Source organism: Lampetra fluviatilis, chromosome 60, assembly GCF_964198595.1.
Source record: "Lampetra fluviatilis chromosome 60, kcLamFluv1.1, whole genome shotgun sequence".
Classification (NCBI taxonomy): Eukaryota; Metazoa; Chordata; class Hyperoartia; order Petromyzontiformes; family Petromyzontidae; genus Lampetra; species Lampetra fluviatilis.
This window is the reverse complement of record NC_136334.1, coordinates 8282544-8299297: the sequence shown is the minus strand read 5'-3', so window position 1 is coordinate 8299297 and position 16754 is coordinate 8282544. Positions and strand designations below refer to the sequence as shown.

At 54.4% G+C, this 16754-nt stretch overlaps 1 protein-coding gene across 2 annotated transcripts; it reads left to right on the top strand.

The window, feature by feature from the left end:
• On the top strand, positions 1–15230 carry MOSPD2 (motile sperm domain containing 2). 2 transcript variants are annotated; one of them, XM_078881228.1, is made up of 14 exons: positions 1–245; positions 2363–2530; positions 2933–3019; positions 3685–3830; positions 4363–4423; positions 5548–5586; positions 6175–6299; positions 7711–7896; positions 8538–8668; positions 9059–9158; positions 9561–9657; positions 10968–11100; positions 12817–12973; positions 13950–15230. In XM_078881228.1, exons 1-14 carry the CDS (start codon positions 53–55, stop codon positions 14133–14135), a joined length of 1809 nt encoding a protein of 602 aa, XP_078737354.1. In that variant the 5' UTR covers positions 1–52; the 3' UTR covers positions 14136–15230. The 2 variants fall into 2 exon arrangements, with proteins under 2 accessions (XP_078737354.1, XP_078737355.1); XM_078881229.1 differs by lacking the exon at positions 12817–12973 and having other exon boundaries at positions 2–245; positions 13950–14103.
• Positions 15231–16754: the final 1524 nt, after the last annotated feature.

Sequence of the window (16754 nt, the reverse complement as noted above, 5' to 3'; positions counted from 1 at the left end):
GGCCACGTGACGCGCGTGACGCGACGCGGAACAGCTGATCACTCGCCTCACCATGGCCGCGGATGGCGAGGGCGAGGCCTCCGACTCCTCTCCCGACTCCTCCTCGCCCCCGCCGCCGCCGTCGGCATCGTCGGCGTCGTCTCCCGGCGCCTCCCGCCTCTCGCTCGCCGCCTTCGCCCTCTGCCCGGACGAGGATCCGGCCGTGAGCCAGCTGAGGCAGAGGTTCATCGACGACTACGGATCCAGTACGTGGGCTGTGTGCTGTGGGGGCCCTCTCGCGGTGTGGGCGGGCGAGATGTTGACTACCTCGCCTGATGTGCAGGAGGTCGTTGTTTCGATCATCGCCCTGACCCCTGCAGCAGTATATATGGAGTTTGTGTGTCTCTCCTTGGCGAGATGTTGACTACCTCGCCAGGTGTGCAGGAGGTCGTGGGTTTGATTCCGACCCTGCCGCTGTGTAGTTGGAGTTTGTGTGCGCGTCTCTCTCCTCATGGTCGCGTGGATTTTTCTCCGGGTGTGTGTGTGGGTGAGTGAGTGTGTGTGGGTGAGTGTGTGGGTGTGTGTGAGAGTGTGTAGGTGAGTGGGTGAGTGGGTGTGTGGGTGAGTGTGTGGGAGGTGTTCACGCGTGTGGGTGAGTGAGTGTGTGGGTGAGTGAGTGGGTGAGTGGGTGAGTGTATGTGTGTCAGTGTGTGTGCGAGTGAGTGTGTGAGTGCTGTGCGCACACCAAGCTCATCATCGGCACGGACAGTACACACGAGTCGGACCGTACACGCGGGACAAATCAATTATCCGATCAGCACGGTTGGCTATGTACGGTGCGAATGAAGTTCATCATACAGTACGAGAGGTACAGTATACACGGGACGGACGAGAATATATCCTCGATTCGAATCTGGACGCCTCGCCAAGCCGTGGAGGAGGAAGTGGGATTGAGTCCTCCAGAGGCGCTGCCGTGTCAACACCGTGTCAGAACTCGGGTATTGTAACATCTCTCCACATGGGGGGTTGGCCCTTCAAATCATTTAGACATCATCATCATCATTAGCCATGGTCGATCCACTGCTAGATGAAGGCCTCTCCAAGCCGTCCCCACCTTGTTGTGATCCTGCAATGTAATCGCCCAGCACCTGCCCGTGAACTGATTTCATCGCTCCATCTCTTCCGCGGTCGACCCTTTCGGACGCGTTCCATCTCTAGGCCGCCACGCTGTTTATTAGTCTTCACTGTCGCCCATCGTGAGTGAGAATTGTTGTTCTCTAGCTCACCCACGGTGAGTGACATGGTGAGTGCTATGGTGAGTGACGTGGTGAGTGTGGGTGAGTGACATGGTGAGTGACATTGTGAGTGTGGGTGCGTGACTTGGTGAGTGTGGGTGAGTGACATGGTGAGTGTGTGGGTGAGTGACATGGTGAGTGTGGGTGAGTGACAGTTGAATTAGTTTTGGAGGCGTTGGGGTGTTGGAGGGTTCTTAACAACACAGATTTGGGCAGGATATTACCACGTGGCCTCGCCCTACAATCCACTGCGTCTCATTGCGGCTACTTGCCTTGCAGCGCGTGTTGTCGTCATCATCATCATCATCGCCGTGAGGCCACCACGGTGGCGAGATGTTAGCTACCTGGCCTGGTAGGGGCCATCCATTCAGTCCGTACGCGTGGAGGGGGGAGGGGGGGGTTAACCCAAATGCGTTCGCTTGCGTATGGGGGGTTCACTGACAATGTACGCATAGAAAACGGGGGGAGGGGGTGAAGCCTCGATAATAATTTGTCTACATTGGCCTCCAAATGAGATAGTCCGGCGGTGGACTATCTGTTTGCTTGAACACGTTAGTATGATTAATCTTTGATAGTTTCTGCGTGGATTAAATATATATCGGCCGTTCTATAGGATTCGGGGGGGGGGGGGGTGCGTCAAGCGTACGTACGTAGGCAGGTGGGGGGGGGTATAAAAGTCTGCGTGCGTACAGGGAGGGGGGGAGGAGTCAAGTTTTGACAGATTTTTGCGTGCATATTCAATGGATGGCCCCGTATATAGGAGGTCATGGATTCGATTCCGACCCTGACACCTGCTGTACATTTGGAGTTTGCGTGTCTCTCTCCCCTGTGGTTGCATGCATTTTTCTCCAGGTCTTCCGGTTTTTCCCTCCATATTTAGAATCATCATCACGCATTTAGAGTATTTGGCTGATAGAAATTTCCACATGATGAAAAGCCACTTGGTTGAGCTATCATTTGTGATAGCCAGGTCGCTGCTGAAAAAACATCTACATAGCTCAGTTCGCCTTGACCTGGTAACGTAAAAAAATTGTTTAGTCTGATTACTTGTCCCATGCAAAACGTCGTCGTCGATGATGATTTCCCAGAACCGGCGGAAGGGGGTGGCCCCCGGTACGACCCTCGTGACCTCGAGTTCGTGCGGACCAACGACGCCCTCCTACGCCGAGTGCTGCGCTCGAGGAACGGCTCGTTGGACGCGGCGGCCCACGCCCTGGACGACGCCTTGGTCTGGCGCCGCGAGTTTGAGATCAACGGTGAGAGGAGCGGGCGGGCAGGCGGGCGAGCGAACCGGAGCCCCCGGCAACCTCCGGGGAGCGACGTGGGCCCGGCGACAGATGCTCGTGATTCGCTTCCGGAAGGCCGCCCCTGGTTAATGGCGCGGGCGCGCATATTACACCGTAAAATACTACGAGCCGTCCGCTTTGCGGCAGACGTTAACAGTCCTGTGACGTCTTTCAAAACGATTTGGCCACCGTGTGCCGACGCCACCTGTGACGGTGACGCCTGCAGGATTAACCACAGTGGCTGCTGGTCTCATGAATGATTCCTATAATTTTAGCCCGTCGATTGTCCCTAACCGTGGCGTTGATTGGCCTTGTCTGTGACCCTTTGCCGGTGACCCCTGCCGGTAACCCCTTTCCGTGTGCCGCATGCAGACATCACGGAGCTGAGCTTCGACGCGGCGCTGCTGGAGCACGGCGCCATCTACCTGCATGGCCTGGACAGGGACTCAAATAGGATACGTGCGTCACGCTTACGCACGCTCGCACACGCACGCACGCTCGCACACGCTCGCATACGCTCGCACACGCACGCTCGCACACGCACGCTCACACACGCTCGCACACGCTCGCACACGCACGCTCACACATGCACGTTCGCACACGCACGCTCGCACACGCACGCTCGATCCGCTGTGTGCGTCTGTGTCGCTCGCATGTTCGATCTTTTGCTGCCGCACTGCAGCTTTTGAGTTCCGAAGGCATGAGAGTGACGCATATTCCGCCCAACCACTCACCCGCTCCGCTCACCCACTCACACATTCAACCACTCGCTCAACCAATCATTTATCTACTCACTCACACATTTAACCACTCATACTCCCACTCAACCACTCTCCCACTTACACACTCACCCACTCAATCATTTAACCAATTTTCTATTCCCTTACTCACCCACTCAACCATTCAACCTCTCTCCCACTCACTCAACCACTCACCCACTCAACGATTCAACCTCTTTCCCACTCGTCCACTCAACCATTCAATGACTCAGTCACTCACCCAATCACCCACTCAACCGCCCTCCCACTCGCGTAGCTACTCAACCACCCCACCTCTTCCCCCCTCCCCCGTTCTCATGGTTGTGTGGCCCCGTGTCCCTCCCCGCCCATGTGCCCCACACTCAGTGTGGCTGCACGTGCGCATGGGCGTGAAGTCGCACCTCGACAAGCGGCGCCTCGTCGCCTTCTGGGTGGAGCGGCACACCCAGCGCGACCCCAACAAGAAGATCACCGTCATGTTCGACATGGCTGAGACAGGGCTCTCGAACGTGGTGAGCCGCTCGCTCGTTCGCCCCCTCGCTCAACCACCCACTCGCTCAACCACCCACTCGCTCGTACAATCGCCATGTCGACTCACACACTCGGCCAGCCACTCGCATAACCAGTCGCCCCCCGCCGAATCATTCAACATCTCGCGCTCTCAACCGCCGACTCGCTTGTCCGCTGTCCCCACTCGCGCACTCATCCATCCACTCACTCACTCGCTTGTTCTTGGTTATTCACTTTCCCACTCGCTTATCTCCTCGCCCACTCAAATATTCAACAACAACAACCGCCAGTGGTGGTGACGTCACCACGGCGCTTATGCCAGGCTATGTGCACACTCGTCCACCCACTCATCTACTCACTCACGCATCCACTCACCCACGCAAACATTCACCCGCTCACCCACTCACTCACTCACTTGTCCACTCGCCCGCCCAGCCACTCAACCCGCCAGCCACTCAACCCGCCCACACATTCACCGAATTTAAGTTTGTCTTAATTGGTGGAAACTGCCCCATTTGCCTTCTCCCCACCTAGGACTTGGACTTCATTCGATTTGTGATCAACTCCTTCAAGATCTACTACCCTGGACTGCTGGGTGAGTCCCCGGAGTTTGGCAAATCCCGGTTAGGGCCCCGGGCCATGACGCGGCCCAGAGGCGGGCAGGCGGGCGGGCGGGTGGGCGGGCGGCGTAGGCCGCTATGCCCTAGAGCAGTGGTTCTTCTTAACCTGGTGTTCACACACCTCCTGGGGGTGCGAGATTCCCTTTCTGGGGGTGCGAGACATGGCCAGATTTTTTTAGAAGGTAAATCATCGAAAACACAATTAAGCATGGGCACGTAAGTACAACCACTTTGTTTCATCAAACCTATGTGTTTATTTTTACACGATTGTGAGCCAAAGGGGTGCATGGCTGCAGTAAAGGTTATAAGAAACACTGTCGTAGAGGTTCACCATGGTTCAAGTCTGGCAAGCCACCCCCCGGTAAAACCGCAGCGGTGTGAATCGTCCGCGGCAGTTTTACGTGCCGTCTGCTTCATCAGAGATCCGCGCGACGTCGTTCGCGGAGAGTAGGCCGCTGTTTGCGTGCCAGCCTCACGGTCCAAATTTTTTACCAAATGTTGACCAAATTTGAACCGCAAAATTACTTGTTTCGGATGGCACACAGCAGCAACAGCGTCCCACCTGGGCAAAACAAGCACAGCAATAACTACCTATGCACTGCTGGATGAAGTCCTTTGCAAGCCATTGTCGGCTCTCACGGTTCCGCAATGCGATGCTCCTAAACTAAACAAATTTTATTTTATTTTACCAGGTAAGGCCCACTGAGCTATGTAGCTTTTTTTCAGAAGCGGCCTGGCCACAAATGATTGCTCAACAAAGTTGCTTGTTATTGTGTGGAGATTTACAGCAACAGCCAAATACTGTGAATGCGTGACGTTGATTCTAAACGTGGAGGGAAAAACCAGAGGACCCGGATAAAAATCCACGCGACCACGGGGAGAGAGACACGCAAACTCCAAACATACAGCAGGCGTCGTCGGGGTCGAACCGACGACCTCCTGTATACAAGGTGGAGGTAGTTAATATCCCTTAGCCGCCGTGGCGCCCTGCGCGCGAGCCAGTTTCATCGCTCCGCCTCCGCGTTGGAACGCCGCTGGGTGAACAATTGCGACAATGAACGCCGACGGTGACGTATGTTTGTTGTTTATTTCCTCGCAGCCAAAATCATCGTGTTTGAGATGCCCTGGATCATGAACGGTGAGTGAGGCTGCCCCGCACCCCATCGCACCCAACGCACTGTGTGCGTCAGTGATGGGCTCCTTCTTATGTGAGAGGGCTCATTGCCTTTCTGGTGTGTAGGTGTGTGTCTGTCTCCGCGCTACAGAACCCGGCGACCCGAGTTCGATTCCTGCTCACGGCCAACACCAGTAACAATTATCTGAACTGGTCCTGGGCCTCCGCTAGATCAATTCAGCCTCAAATGAGTACCTGGTGCGGAGTGTAAAAAAACATCGCCACTGGGGAGACAAAGGCGGTCGGGCGTTGTGTTGGTCAACGACCCCCTCGTGTACCATGCCGGCCTTCGGTGGTGCTTGCTAACAGCACTTGCCCAGCAGTCTGTTAAGACTATACGGGGGATCTTTATCTTTGTATTCACGTGGCCTTGAATGTGCATCTGGCCTGGAACAGGTGCCGTGGCGACATCACCGCCACTTAGTGGCGAATGGTGGCTGTTGTATTGGTGTGTTTGTACGTGTGTACGCATACGTTTGTGTGTGCGCTGGCTGATAGCACTTGCCCCCAGCCGTCTGTTTAAACTTTAGGGGCGCCTTTGTCTGTGTTCAGCGGCGTGGAAGATCATCAAGGGCTGGCTGGGCCCGGAGGCCATACAGATCCTGAAGTTTGTGTCGCGCGGAGACGTACAGCAGCACATCGGCGCCGACTCCCTGCCCCCGCACATGGGCGGCCTGGTGAGCCCCCCCCCTGCCCTTCTTCATTTGCCCCCCCCCCCCCCACCGTGCGCGCTCACTCGCTTTACCTGCGACGGCCTCGCTCCCCGCGGAGTCTCGAGGACCGAGGACTCGGGAGGGGTTCCTGCCAGGTTCAGGCAGCGGCGGCAGCGACAACAACAAAGACAACAAACGTCAACGATGTCCTAACTGGACATCTGTGTGGCGTGACACCTGGCACGGTTGTCTTCAACAACAGAAGTCTTTAGTTCTTCCTGCATGAGGCACACATGCAGTTCTTCAAGGATTCCCTTCCCTCCAAGCGTCTTAGAGTGAAGGGAATCTTGTACATCCCTCAAGGCCCTTTACCGAAAGTTCCTTGACCTTTCACCTTCTCTCCAGCCAATCACCTTCCACTGTCTCTCCAGCCAATCGCCTTCCACTTTCTCTGACAGATCCCAACCGTCCTTCCTGTCACTCATCCTCCGTTTCCCGCTCTTTACATTTTAGTATTTCTCCTGCACTCCCTTCGATTTCCCTGCCTCTAACCAATCCCCTTTCAGGCCCCGTTAAGTACCAGTCAGAGGGGCTTTGTTTTTACTTCCTGATTATGCGTGTCACGTGGTGTCCACCACGTCGGGTGAGTATCATTGGTAGTGACACAATCTCTTCATAGCTCATCGGATTCCTCCTCACATTCTAAAAAAAGATTCAGATTTTGAAACGAGTTGGTTTTTTTTAACGGTCGTAAACGAAGGGCACTTGAGAAACTTTACTTTAAATAAAACTGTGCGAACATGACGTTGAGAGCCAGTTGGCGCCCGAAAAAAACAACGCGTCAGGTGCAATTAAGCTCTTTGTTTGAGTCTTAACTTGACTATAAACACACGTGAATGGAAGAAGATAAAACTGGAGGAATCCAATGAGCTATGAAGCTCCCCTTGACATGCGTCTAAGTAAGCTGGGTTACAGCTGCGAGGAAACTTTGCATTCTAGGCAGTTAGTCTGCGATGGCGGACAACTTTCTAATCGCCGCAGTGGCTAGGAGATGTTAACTCCCTCGCCTGGTATACAGAAGGTCATGGCTTCGATCCAGAGCCTGATGCCTGCTGTATAGTTGTAGTTTGTGGTGTCTCTCTCTCTCTCCCTGTGGTTGCGTGGATTTTTCTCCGGTTTCCCCCCTCCACGTTTAGAATCAACGTCACCACGCGTTCAGAGCATTTGGCTGTTGCTATGAATTCTCACGTGATGAGCCGCTTTGTTGAGGTGGTATCGTTTGTAGGACCAGGAGCTACACAGCCCAGTGGGGCTTGCCTGGTAAACAATAAAATAGTTTAATCGTAAAATAGAAACCGTTTAGTCATTATATAATCGCGTAAACGTCTGCATGCGTGCGCCCCCCCACCCCCACCGCCCTCCCACACGTGCGCAGGACAAGTTCCGCTACAGCTACCCGCCCCTGCCGGAGGACGACCACTTTGAGTGTCCGGTTCCGTCTCCGGAGGACGAGGAGCCGGGCGACGCCAAGGAGGCGGAGGAGGCGTGGACCATCGCCCCGCTCACTCAGGCCGCCCCCCTCACTCAGCCCGCCGCCCTCGACGCACCGATGCACCGCCAGGTTCCTAACGGCACGGGGTCGGACGAACGATCGGGTTTTCGTGACGGGTTGACTTGCCCCCGCCCCCCCCCCGGCATCTCAATGTTGTAATTTACACCACCGACTCGGAGATTGTAAATACAAAATATATAAAAATATAAATATTTTCGTACCAGGTGAAGGCGCCACTGAGCTATGGAGCTGTGTTTTTTCAGAAGCGAGCTGGCTGCCACAAATGAAAGCTCAACGAAGCAACTCATCATCATCATCATTGTGGAAATTTATAGCAGCAGCCGAATACTCTAAACGCGTGGTGTTGATTTAAATATGGAAGGAAAAATCGGAGAACCCGGAGAAAAATCAACGCGACCACATGGAGAGAGACACGCAGACCCCAAATATTCAGGGGTCAGAGTCGGGATCGAACCCACGTACGTCCTGTATACCAGGTGAGGTAGTTAACATCTCCTAGCCACCGTGATGATGATGATGGTGTAACCCACGTACCTCCTGTAGACCAGACGAGGGAGTCAACATCTCGCCACCGTGGCACCAAAATAAAGTGTTTCCGCCCCGTTCCGAACCGGGGAATCTTTTGCGTGCGAGGCGAACGTGATAACCATTACACTACGGAACCTACTTGCTGTACTGCCTCCACTCAGGTGTCGTTTGCGGACGACGTGGATGCGAGGTCGCTCTCAGCGGAGCCGAGCGAGGCTCTGGCGGGAGAGGGCCGGGCCAGGAAGCTCAAGCGGCCCGTGTCGATATTTCGGGGGCCTCTGCTCAACATCAGGTACCCATGGCGACCGAGTGGTCCCCTGTGCGTCTCCACGTTGTCTCCACGTTGTCTCCGCGTTGTCTTCGCGTTGTCTTCGCGTTGTCTCTTGCATGTCCCACTGTCACCTTGTCTCCATGTCTCTGTGTTGGCCCCATGTCTCCCTGTCTCCATCTCCTCACGTATCTGAATGTCTCTAATGCCTGTGTCTCCACCTCCTCGTGTCTCTTTAACTCCTCCCTGTCCCCGTGTCTCCCCGTGACTCCCCGTGACCCCCTGTGTCTCCCCGTGTCTCTCCGTGTCTCCCCGTGTCTCCCCGTGTCTCTCCGTGACCCCCGTGTCTCCCCGTGTCTCCCCGTGACCCCCTGTGTCTCCCCCGTGTCTCCCCGTGTCTCCCCGTGACCCCAGCCCGGCGGAGGAGCTGCAGTTTGGTTCCCGCGAGAGCGGCGGTGACACGAAGTGTCTCATGGTGCTCACCAACGCCACGCAGGCGCCAGTCGCGTTCAAGGTGGGAGGGGGGAACCGAGGAAGGAACAAATGAGCAGACAAATGAATGAATGAGCGAATGCGTGGTTGACCTGCCAAGTGAGGGAGCGCCATGGATGATCTTGGTCGCGAAAGCCTTGCAAAACGAACGAGCAAGTGATTCAGTGAATGAGTAGACAAGGCAATGGAGTGACTGAGTGAATTAATTGTAGAGAGAGCGAATCAATTAATCGGCAAGTGAATTAATGAATAAGATAGTTAAAGAATGAAAAGGTGTGCGAGTTAATGAAGCACGGTCAAAACTATTGAGCGAGTGAATGAATGAGCAAGCATGCGATGGGCAGAAGACTGAACAAACGGTGGCGTGCGGATGAACAAACGAACGAACGAAGGAGCGAATTAATTTCCCGTCCCCTCCGCGCAGGTGAAGACCACGGCACCAGAGAAATACCGCGTGAGGCCGAGCAACGGCAACCTGGAGCCGGGCGCCTCCTGCGACGTCCAAATAGCCCTGCTCAGCAGTGAGTGAGCAAGCGGGCGGGCGGGCGCTGCCACCCCAGCTCTCCGTGCCGCCTGCTCCCCTCCGCTCCCCATTTGACTCCACGCTTTGCAGCAACAGAGGTCCGGCTTTGATTCCCGACTCTGGCACCTCTCTGCGCGTGGAGCTTGTGTCTTCTCCCGCCCTGTCCTGCAGAGTGCGTGTCAGAGTGTCACGTGATTTGGCACAGTTGGGGGAACAACAGGTGGTGCATCTCCCAGTCGTCTCAGTCAGTCAACCCGTGGCACCTGCTGGGTCTGTCCCGTGACCTCCTGCCAGCGAGCCTTCGACGCTTCACGTGGCCTCAAAGTGCTCTTGGCCTGGCACGGGCGCTGTGGTGACGTCACCGTCCCTTAGAGGCGAATGTCGGGTGTTGTTGTGAGAGTGTGACTGAGTGTGAGCGTGTGCGAGTAAGAAGGTGTACGATTGTGTGGATGCGGGTGAGCTGTGGTGCAGCGGTTAGCATGCTGCGCTACGAACCCGGTGAGCCGAGTTCGATTCCCACGCAAGATCAGTAAAAGTGCCGAATATTTAAACCAGTCCTGGGCCTCGCCTAGGTCGACTCGGCCTTTAAATGAGTACCTGGTGCGATGTGTAAACATCACCACGAGGGAAACGGGCGGCCTGGGCGTGATGCTGGCCACCCACCCCCTCGTGTGCCCTGCCAGCCTTCATCGGTGCTGCTCGTTAACAGCACTTGCCCCAATAGGCTGTTAAAGGCTATACGGGGATCTTTGTCTTTGTGTGGGCAAGTGTGCGAATGAGCGAGTGAGTGGTTGTGGCCTGCGGTGTGGTGGTGGATGCAACGTGACTGTGTCTGCTAGGGTGAGTCCTCAACACGAGTGGAGGAATCTACGAGTTTGAGTCGACGGGAATAGCCCACCATGGCGGTAGCGTGAGCGATAGCGGAGGGTCAGAACGCCATGCAGTTACGAGTGAAGGCAAACTCGTTTTTTTTATTATTTGGCTGTTAAAAATTTCCACGTGATAAACCACTTTGAGCTATCATTTGTGGCCAGGTCGCTTCTGAAATATAAGTTAATACTTGGGTGGGCTTTCCCTGGTTAGATAAAAAATAGTTTAGTTTTATTTGTATATTTTTAAGTGCCTTGTTTATCTTGCCTATACTTTGCACTCCTGTCGTCTTTTTTATTCTCTGCTGTTGTAACGTTCTTACCCCGTGCCCCCTACTGGACATCTGTGAAAAAGAGCTTTATAGCTCATTGGATTCCTCCGGTATGGAATAAAAGTCTTCCTCTTCTCTTGTTCGCGATGTTCCGTGTGTGGGCCTAGGCTACGAGGCGTCGCAGATGGACAAGTTCCAGGTGATCGCGGCAGAGGTGAAGGAGGAGGTGGTGGGAGCGGTGCCTTTCGACCTCTCCGCGTTCTGGAAGAACGTGCCAAGGCAGAGCCTCGTGGAGCACAGGTAGTGTGTGTGCGTGTGTAGTGTGTGTGGTGTGTGGTGTGCGTGTGTGGTGTGCGTGTGTGGTGTGCGTATGTAGTGTGTGGTGTGCGTATGTGGTGTGTGGTGTAGTGTGTGGGGTGCGTATGTGGTATGCGTGTGTAGTGTGTGGGGTGCGTATGTGGTATGCGTGTGTAGTGTGTGGTGTGCGTGTGTGGTGTGTGTGTGGTGTAGTGTGTGGTGTGCGTATGTGGTGTGCGTGTGTAGTGTGCGTGTGTAGTGTGTGGTGTGTGGTGTGCGTGTGTAGTGTGTGGTGTGCGTGTGTAGTGTGCATATGCGATGTGTGTGTGTGGCCTTCATGTATGTATGTTGAACTTTGCACCGTACATAGCCAACCGTGCTCATCGGAGAAGGTGCAGCTCACCAAAAGGATTTGCCCCGACAGTCTGTCAAGGCTTTACGGGGGACCTTTGTCTCTTGCGTGTGCGTTGGCCAATTAGCTCCTCGAACGGACGCGTTCCACGCCGGTCCATATTTAGCTCGCCACTGACGTCAGCCCTGGCCTGGAGTCGAAGACAGGTCACTGGGTTCAGGGGATGCAGCTGCGGTGGTGTCACGGTCCGTGGCAACACCGGACTTGCAAACGCCGAGGTCGCCGGATTGGGTTCCACCTCCGTGCGTGGCAGCTGGAACCATGGGGCACGTTCACAATCCCCCCCCCCCACTGCCCACCTCTGTCCACGCAGCGGAGTGAATGGGTTTCACCGCAGTTTAACACGTAACACGTAGGAGTAGCAGTAGGCTTTCCCGACCAATATTATCCATGATAGAGGTTTTGTTTTTTGGGTTAGGTCGCATCAACATAAATGTGTCGTAAAACACCGCCACCACCCGAACGGGTAACAGATATCCCTTGTAATTTATACGAACACATTAAACCTGCCCCCTGGTCCCTCGCTCCTTATTGGCTCACAAGTAATGACATCACATTTATCCCCCGTCCATTTAAGACCGAAACAGGAGGAGGATTTCTCCACATATCTGGCTACTTCCTGATGAGCTGGTTGTTGTTGTTGTACTTCCCGGCGAAACGTCACGGCCACTCGAATTGTAAATGTCGTGGGTTTACTCTCCAACACACAACCGGTGTGCGTTCTAAACTAGTAAAGAATCGGCACGTTCTGTTTACGTGACACAACCTCACTGATTGGCCGTGTCGGGTGGTGGCGGGTTTAACGACACATTTATATTGACGCAATCTAACTCAAAAAAAACTTCTACGATGGGCTCACCGCAGTCCACGATCGTCAGTTTACGCGCGGCCGCGGTGGTGGGGTAAAGTGTGGGTGCTGCATGATGTCAGGCTAGCGTGGAAGAGTAGACCAAGTACCCCATCTAGTACCCCATTTGTGGATGGAGGCCGCCTGTGCCAGCAGTGACAGGGCTGCTGCTGTGCGCGCATTTATCTGCCTCGTCAGAGTGAATGTGAGCGGTGTGCACAAGGGAACGCCTCGCCATGACATTTTGATGATCGGGGCTGTTTGACCATACTTCACCGCGCTGGTTAGGGGCGGGGGGGGGGGCAGGGCGGTCGGTGATGGCCCGCGCCAGAAACAACGGAGGTTTTTTTCTGGGACGTTGTGCCGAGAGGCTGGCGGACCGCCGGATGATTGCGTCGTGGAGGTCCCAGTTCGGCCAGCGATCTCGCACCGGCGCGCCCCTCGCCTCCCCTCTCCGCAGGCTGCGATGCCGAGTAGTTGCCGAGGCCCGTAACGGAGGCTTGAGCCGGGGGAGGCACAGGGACAGCCCGGGCGCAGGAGGAGGAGGAGCAGGAGGAGCAGGAGATGGAGGAGGAGGAGGAGGATTGAGAGAGGACAGGGATGAGCTCATGGCACAGGTACAGGTGATTGTAATCAGCTCTCTGTGTCTCCACGTAGCGATCAAATCGACGCTCGCACCGTCGCCCTGGAGGCTTTGCAGGTCAATGCCGTCGAGCGGCAATTTTTTTTTAGCAAGCCAATATCCGGACCGGCTTCGACCTTCGTGGGTCTCATCAGTAGAATCAGGCTCGTTGAACAACTGCTGCACCGGGTTGCCACGTGCGTGTCTGTGGGTGGCTGGCTGGGAGACGAGCAGGGCTTGAACCCAGCACCTCGGCAGGATTTATTCAATTCACGATTAACGGGCACAGGCCTGAGGCTCCCTAAACGCCAAGCGGGCGGTAACAACCAGCGCCGGTGGTGGAGGTCTTGGAGGATGGGAGTTGATGTGTTTCGTGATTTGAGCCAGGTTATTGATATTGATATTCTTGTTATTGTTGTAAGAGCTTGGGGGAGAGAGACGGTGGGATGAGGGAATTGTAGAGTGGAGCCGTGGGAGGGGACAATGCAGAAGTGGCGAGTGAGTGGCTGAATGGGGGGGAGGTGAGTGCGCTGTTGTCACCTGCAGTGTGGTGGTGGTGCTGCTGGTGGTTGAACACAGAGTGGTGGATCCGCCAGACACAGTCCGTGTCTGGCAGAACCGAGTCCTCAACATGGGCGGAGGAATCGACGAGTGAAGTCCGGGCGTGGTAGCGATGGAAGAGTGATTGTGAAACACAGCTGTGCCGCTCACATGTTCCACTCACGTGTTCCGCTCACGTGTTCCGCTCACATGTCGTGCTCACATGTTCTGCTCACGTGTTCCGCTCACGTGGTCCTCTCACATGTTCCGCTCACATGTTCCGCTCACATGTCGTGCTCACGTGTTCCGCTCACATGTTCCACTCACATGTTCTGCTCGCATGTTCCACTCACGTGTTCCGCTCACGTGTTCTGCTCACGTGTTCCGCTGACGTGTTCCGCTCACGTGTTCCCCCCCCCCGACCTCCGCAGATGGCCTCTGTGATGGGGTCGATGCAGCAGCTGCGGCTGTCAGTTCGGGAGCTGAGTCAGCAGACGCAGCGCGTGCTGTGGCTGCAGAAGCTGCTCGTGCTGCTGCTGCTGCTGTCACTGCTGCTGCTGCTCTGGCTCGACCGCTCGCCCGGCACGGGGGACTCGGCAACTTCGCACGACCTCTGATGGACATCTGGGCTGGGGGGGGAGGGGAGGGGAGGGGGAGGGCGTGAAGCGATGGGACGGCGTGTCGGAGGACGGTGATGGGGGTGCCGACTGCTCGAGACGGCGGCTGCGGCGTTGGTGGTAGCGGTAGCCGAGAGAGGGGGAGGAGACGGAGCGACGAAGGGAAAGTGGCCGTGGTGACGTAGGTCGCTGTAACAGAGAGACGGGGAGAGATCGATTGTAGTGACGATGACCGTGATGATAGCAGCAGCAGCAAAGAGACAAGGAGCCAACAGACAGGCGGACAGACCGATGGTGAAAGTCTGCGTGCGTAAACTCACCGATCGGTTTCCGCGCACCTCCGATTAGCAATGCTACGTTCGTTGCCAAAGAAGTCCAATGTACGTACACACGTACACACGTACGCACGTCCTCACCACGTACCAACTTGACGTCACGCGCGGTGAACGAGCGGAAAGACGCGCGTGTAACGATGAAAACGATTCGCCCCGTTTGGCCCAGATTCGGATGCCTCCTCGTGAAGTCACCGTATCCTTGGCCAGACGGCTCGGCACCGGAAAAATCACCCCGGTGGGAAAAGTTCACCGTGAAGGGTGCCGTGTTGGCTCGGCTCGAATGCGGCAGTGGAAAAAGGCTATGTGGGGGGGCGGAGGGCGTGTAGCACCACGGTGGCTAGGAGATGTTAACTCCCTCGCCTGGTATGCAGGAGGTCGTGGGTTCGAGCCCGGCCCCAATGCCTGCTGTATATTTGGGGTTTGTGTGTCTCTCTCTCCCCGTGGTTGCATGGATTTTTCTCTGGGTACTTCAATTTTTTCCCTCCACGTTTATAAACAACATGACGCGTTCAGAGTATTTGGCTGCTGCTATCAGTTTCAACGCGATGATGATCCACCACTTTGAGCTATCGATTGTGATCGCCAGGTCGCTTCTGAAAGAAGAGCTATACAGCTCGGAGTGGGCCTCACCTGGTAATATAATAAAAATTGTTTAGTTTCTAGTTTCACTCTTTGGTTCTTTCGGTAAAGTCACGTATAAAGAGAAAATAATAAATTAAATACTAGCATACGACGTTTCGATTGCAACACAAGCAATCATCATCACGTATAAATGAAATAGAAACACAAATCTAGTATACTCTGTTGTATTACATTACATTTCTAAGTATACTAGATTTGTGTTTCTATTTCATTTATACCTGATGACGATTGCTTGTGTTGCAATCGAAATGTCGTATGCTAGTATTTAATTTATTATTTTCTCTTTATATGTGACTTTACCGAAAGAACCAAAGAGTAATTCCTGCAGTCACGAAAGCTCTAAATTAAGTTAGTTTCTAGTTTAGTCGTGTGAGCAGGGCTGGTTTGCGCCGGCCCTGCGATGCAGAAAACAACTCGCGTTCCCAGCGCACCGCATCCACATCACCCCTGACCGTGGCTACTCGGTCGCATTCCTATTCCGGTTTACCAGAGACCCGGACAAATATAATCCCTGATGAATGAAGCCCTGCTCATGAGCTTTGTGGGAGCTTGGGGAATGCGTTCCAGTTGACGTGATGTATGTGCCTGTGTGTTGAAATTCTTTCGCAGCGTACGTAGCCAGCCGTGCTAATCGGAGGTGCGGGGGAAGGATAAACTAAACGCAACAAGCCGTTCTAAAGGAATGAGCTTTAAATTTAGAAAGTGTCTTGCAGAAAGAGAGAGCAGTCGGAGGCATGGACAAGTTGAGATTAAACACATTTATTGCCGATGGGCTGTTAGTTGGGGATATTTTTGATGGACATTTCCCATCACAGAGATTTATTTTTACCAAAAGTCTGGGCATACTTGGCCGTGGAGCCAGTGGTGTAAATTCCACAGTTCCTTGGTAGGGCCCAGGACAACCACTGGTGACCTGACACAAAGTGGTGCTACCAATTGTATTGATGTCATAAAGTTGATGATTATGATGATCGATTGACAATGATTGATGGTGATAAAAATGGACTGATGGTGATGAATTGTAAGCCAAGCAGTTGACTCCTGAGCAGGATTTGAACTTTTGTGTCACCTTCCGACTTGGAGTCAGATTTTGTCTACTAACGCTCTGGGTACCGAGGGGGATGACATTAAACGGTTTCGCAGTAAATCGATTTATTTTCGTTGATATATTTCAGATTTCAAAGCTCGATTCTATCGAATCGATTGGTCGTTATTTAGCCGGGTTAAGAGAACTCGCTGAGATCTGTCGATGCAAGGGAGCCCCCGCCGGTGAAGTGTAAGCCAGGGAGGGTTTGTTCCTCACGTTTTGTTTCTAACAGTTCAGGGACGGAGTTCTGACTAACCACACAGAGGTAACGTGCTCAGGGTGACGACGCTTTTGAGTTAAGGGCCCCGGTAACTCATAATTAGGAGGGCGTCGCAGCACCCAGCGTGGCGATTGCGTTCCGCTTGATCATTTTGTTTTCAAAGCGGGGGGGGGGATGGTGTCGAACGACCCCCGCTCTGGCTACAATACAGCGGCTGTCGAGACACTGATCCTATACTGTACCTGACACGGCTCGCGAGCGTTGTTAAACGAAAACCGGTCGACTATTCGGTGACTCTCAAAGTCGGTCACCGGTTCCGAAGGTCAGGCACCGGT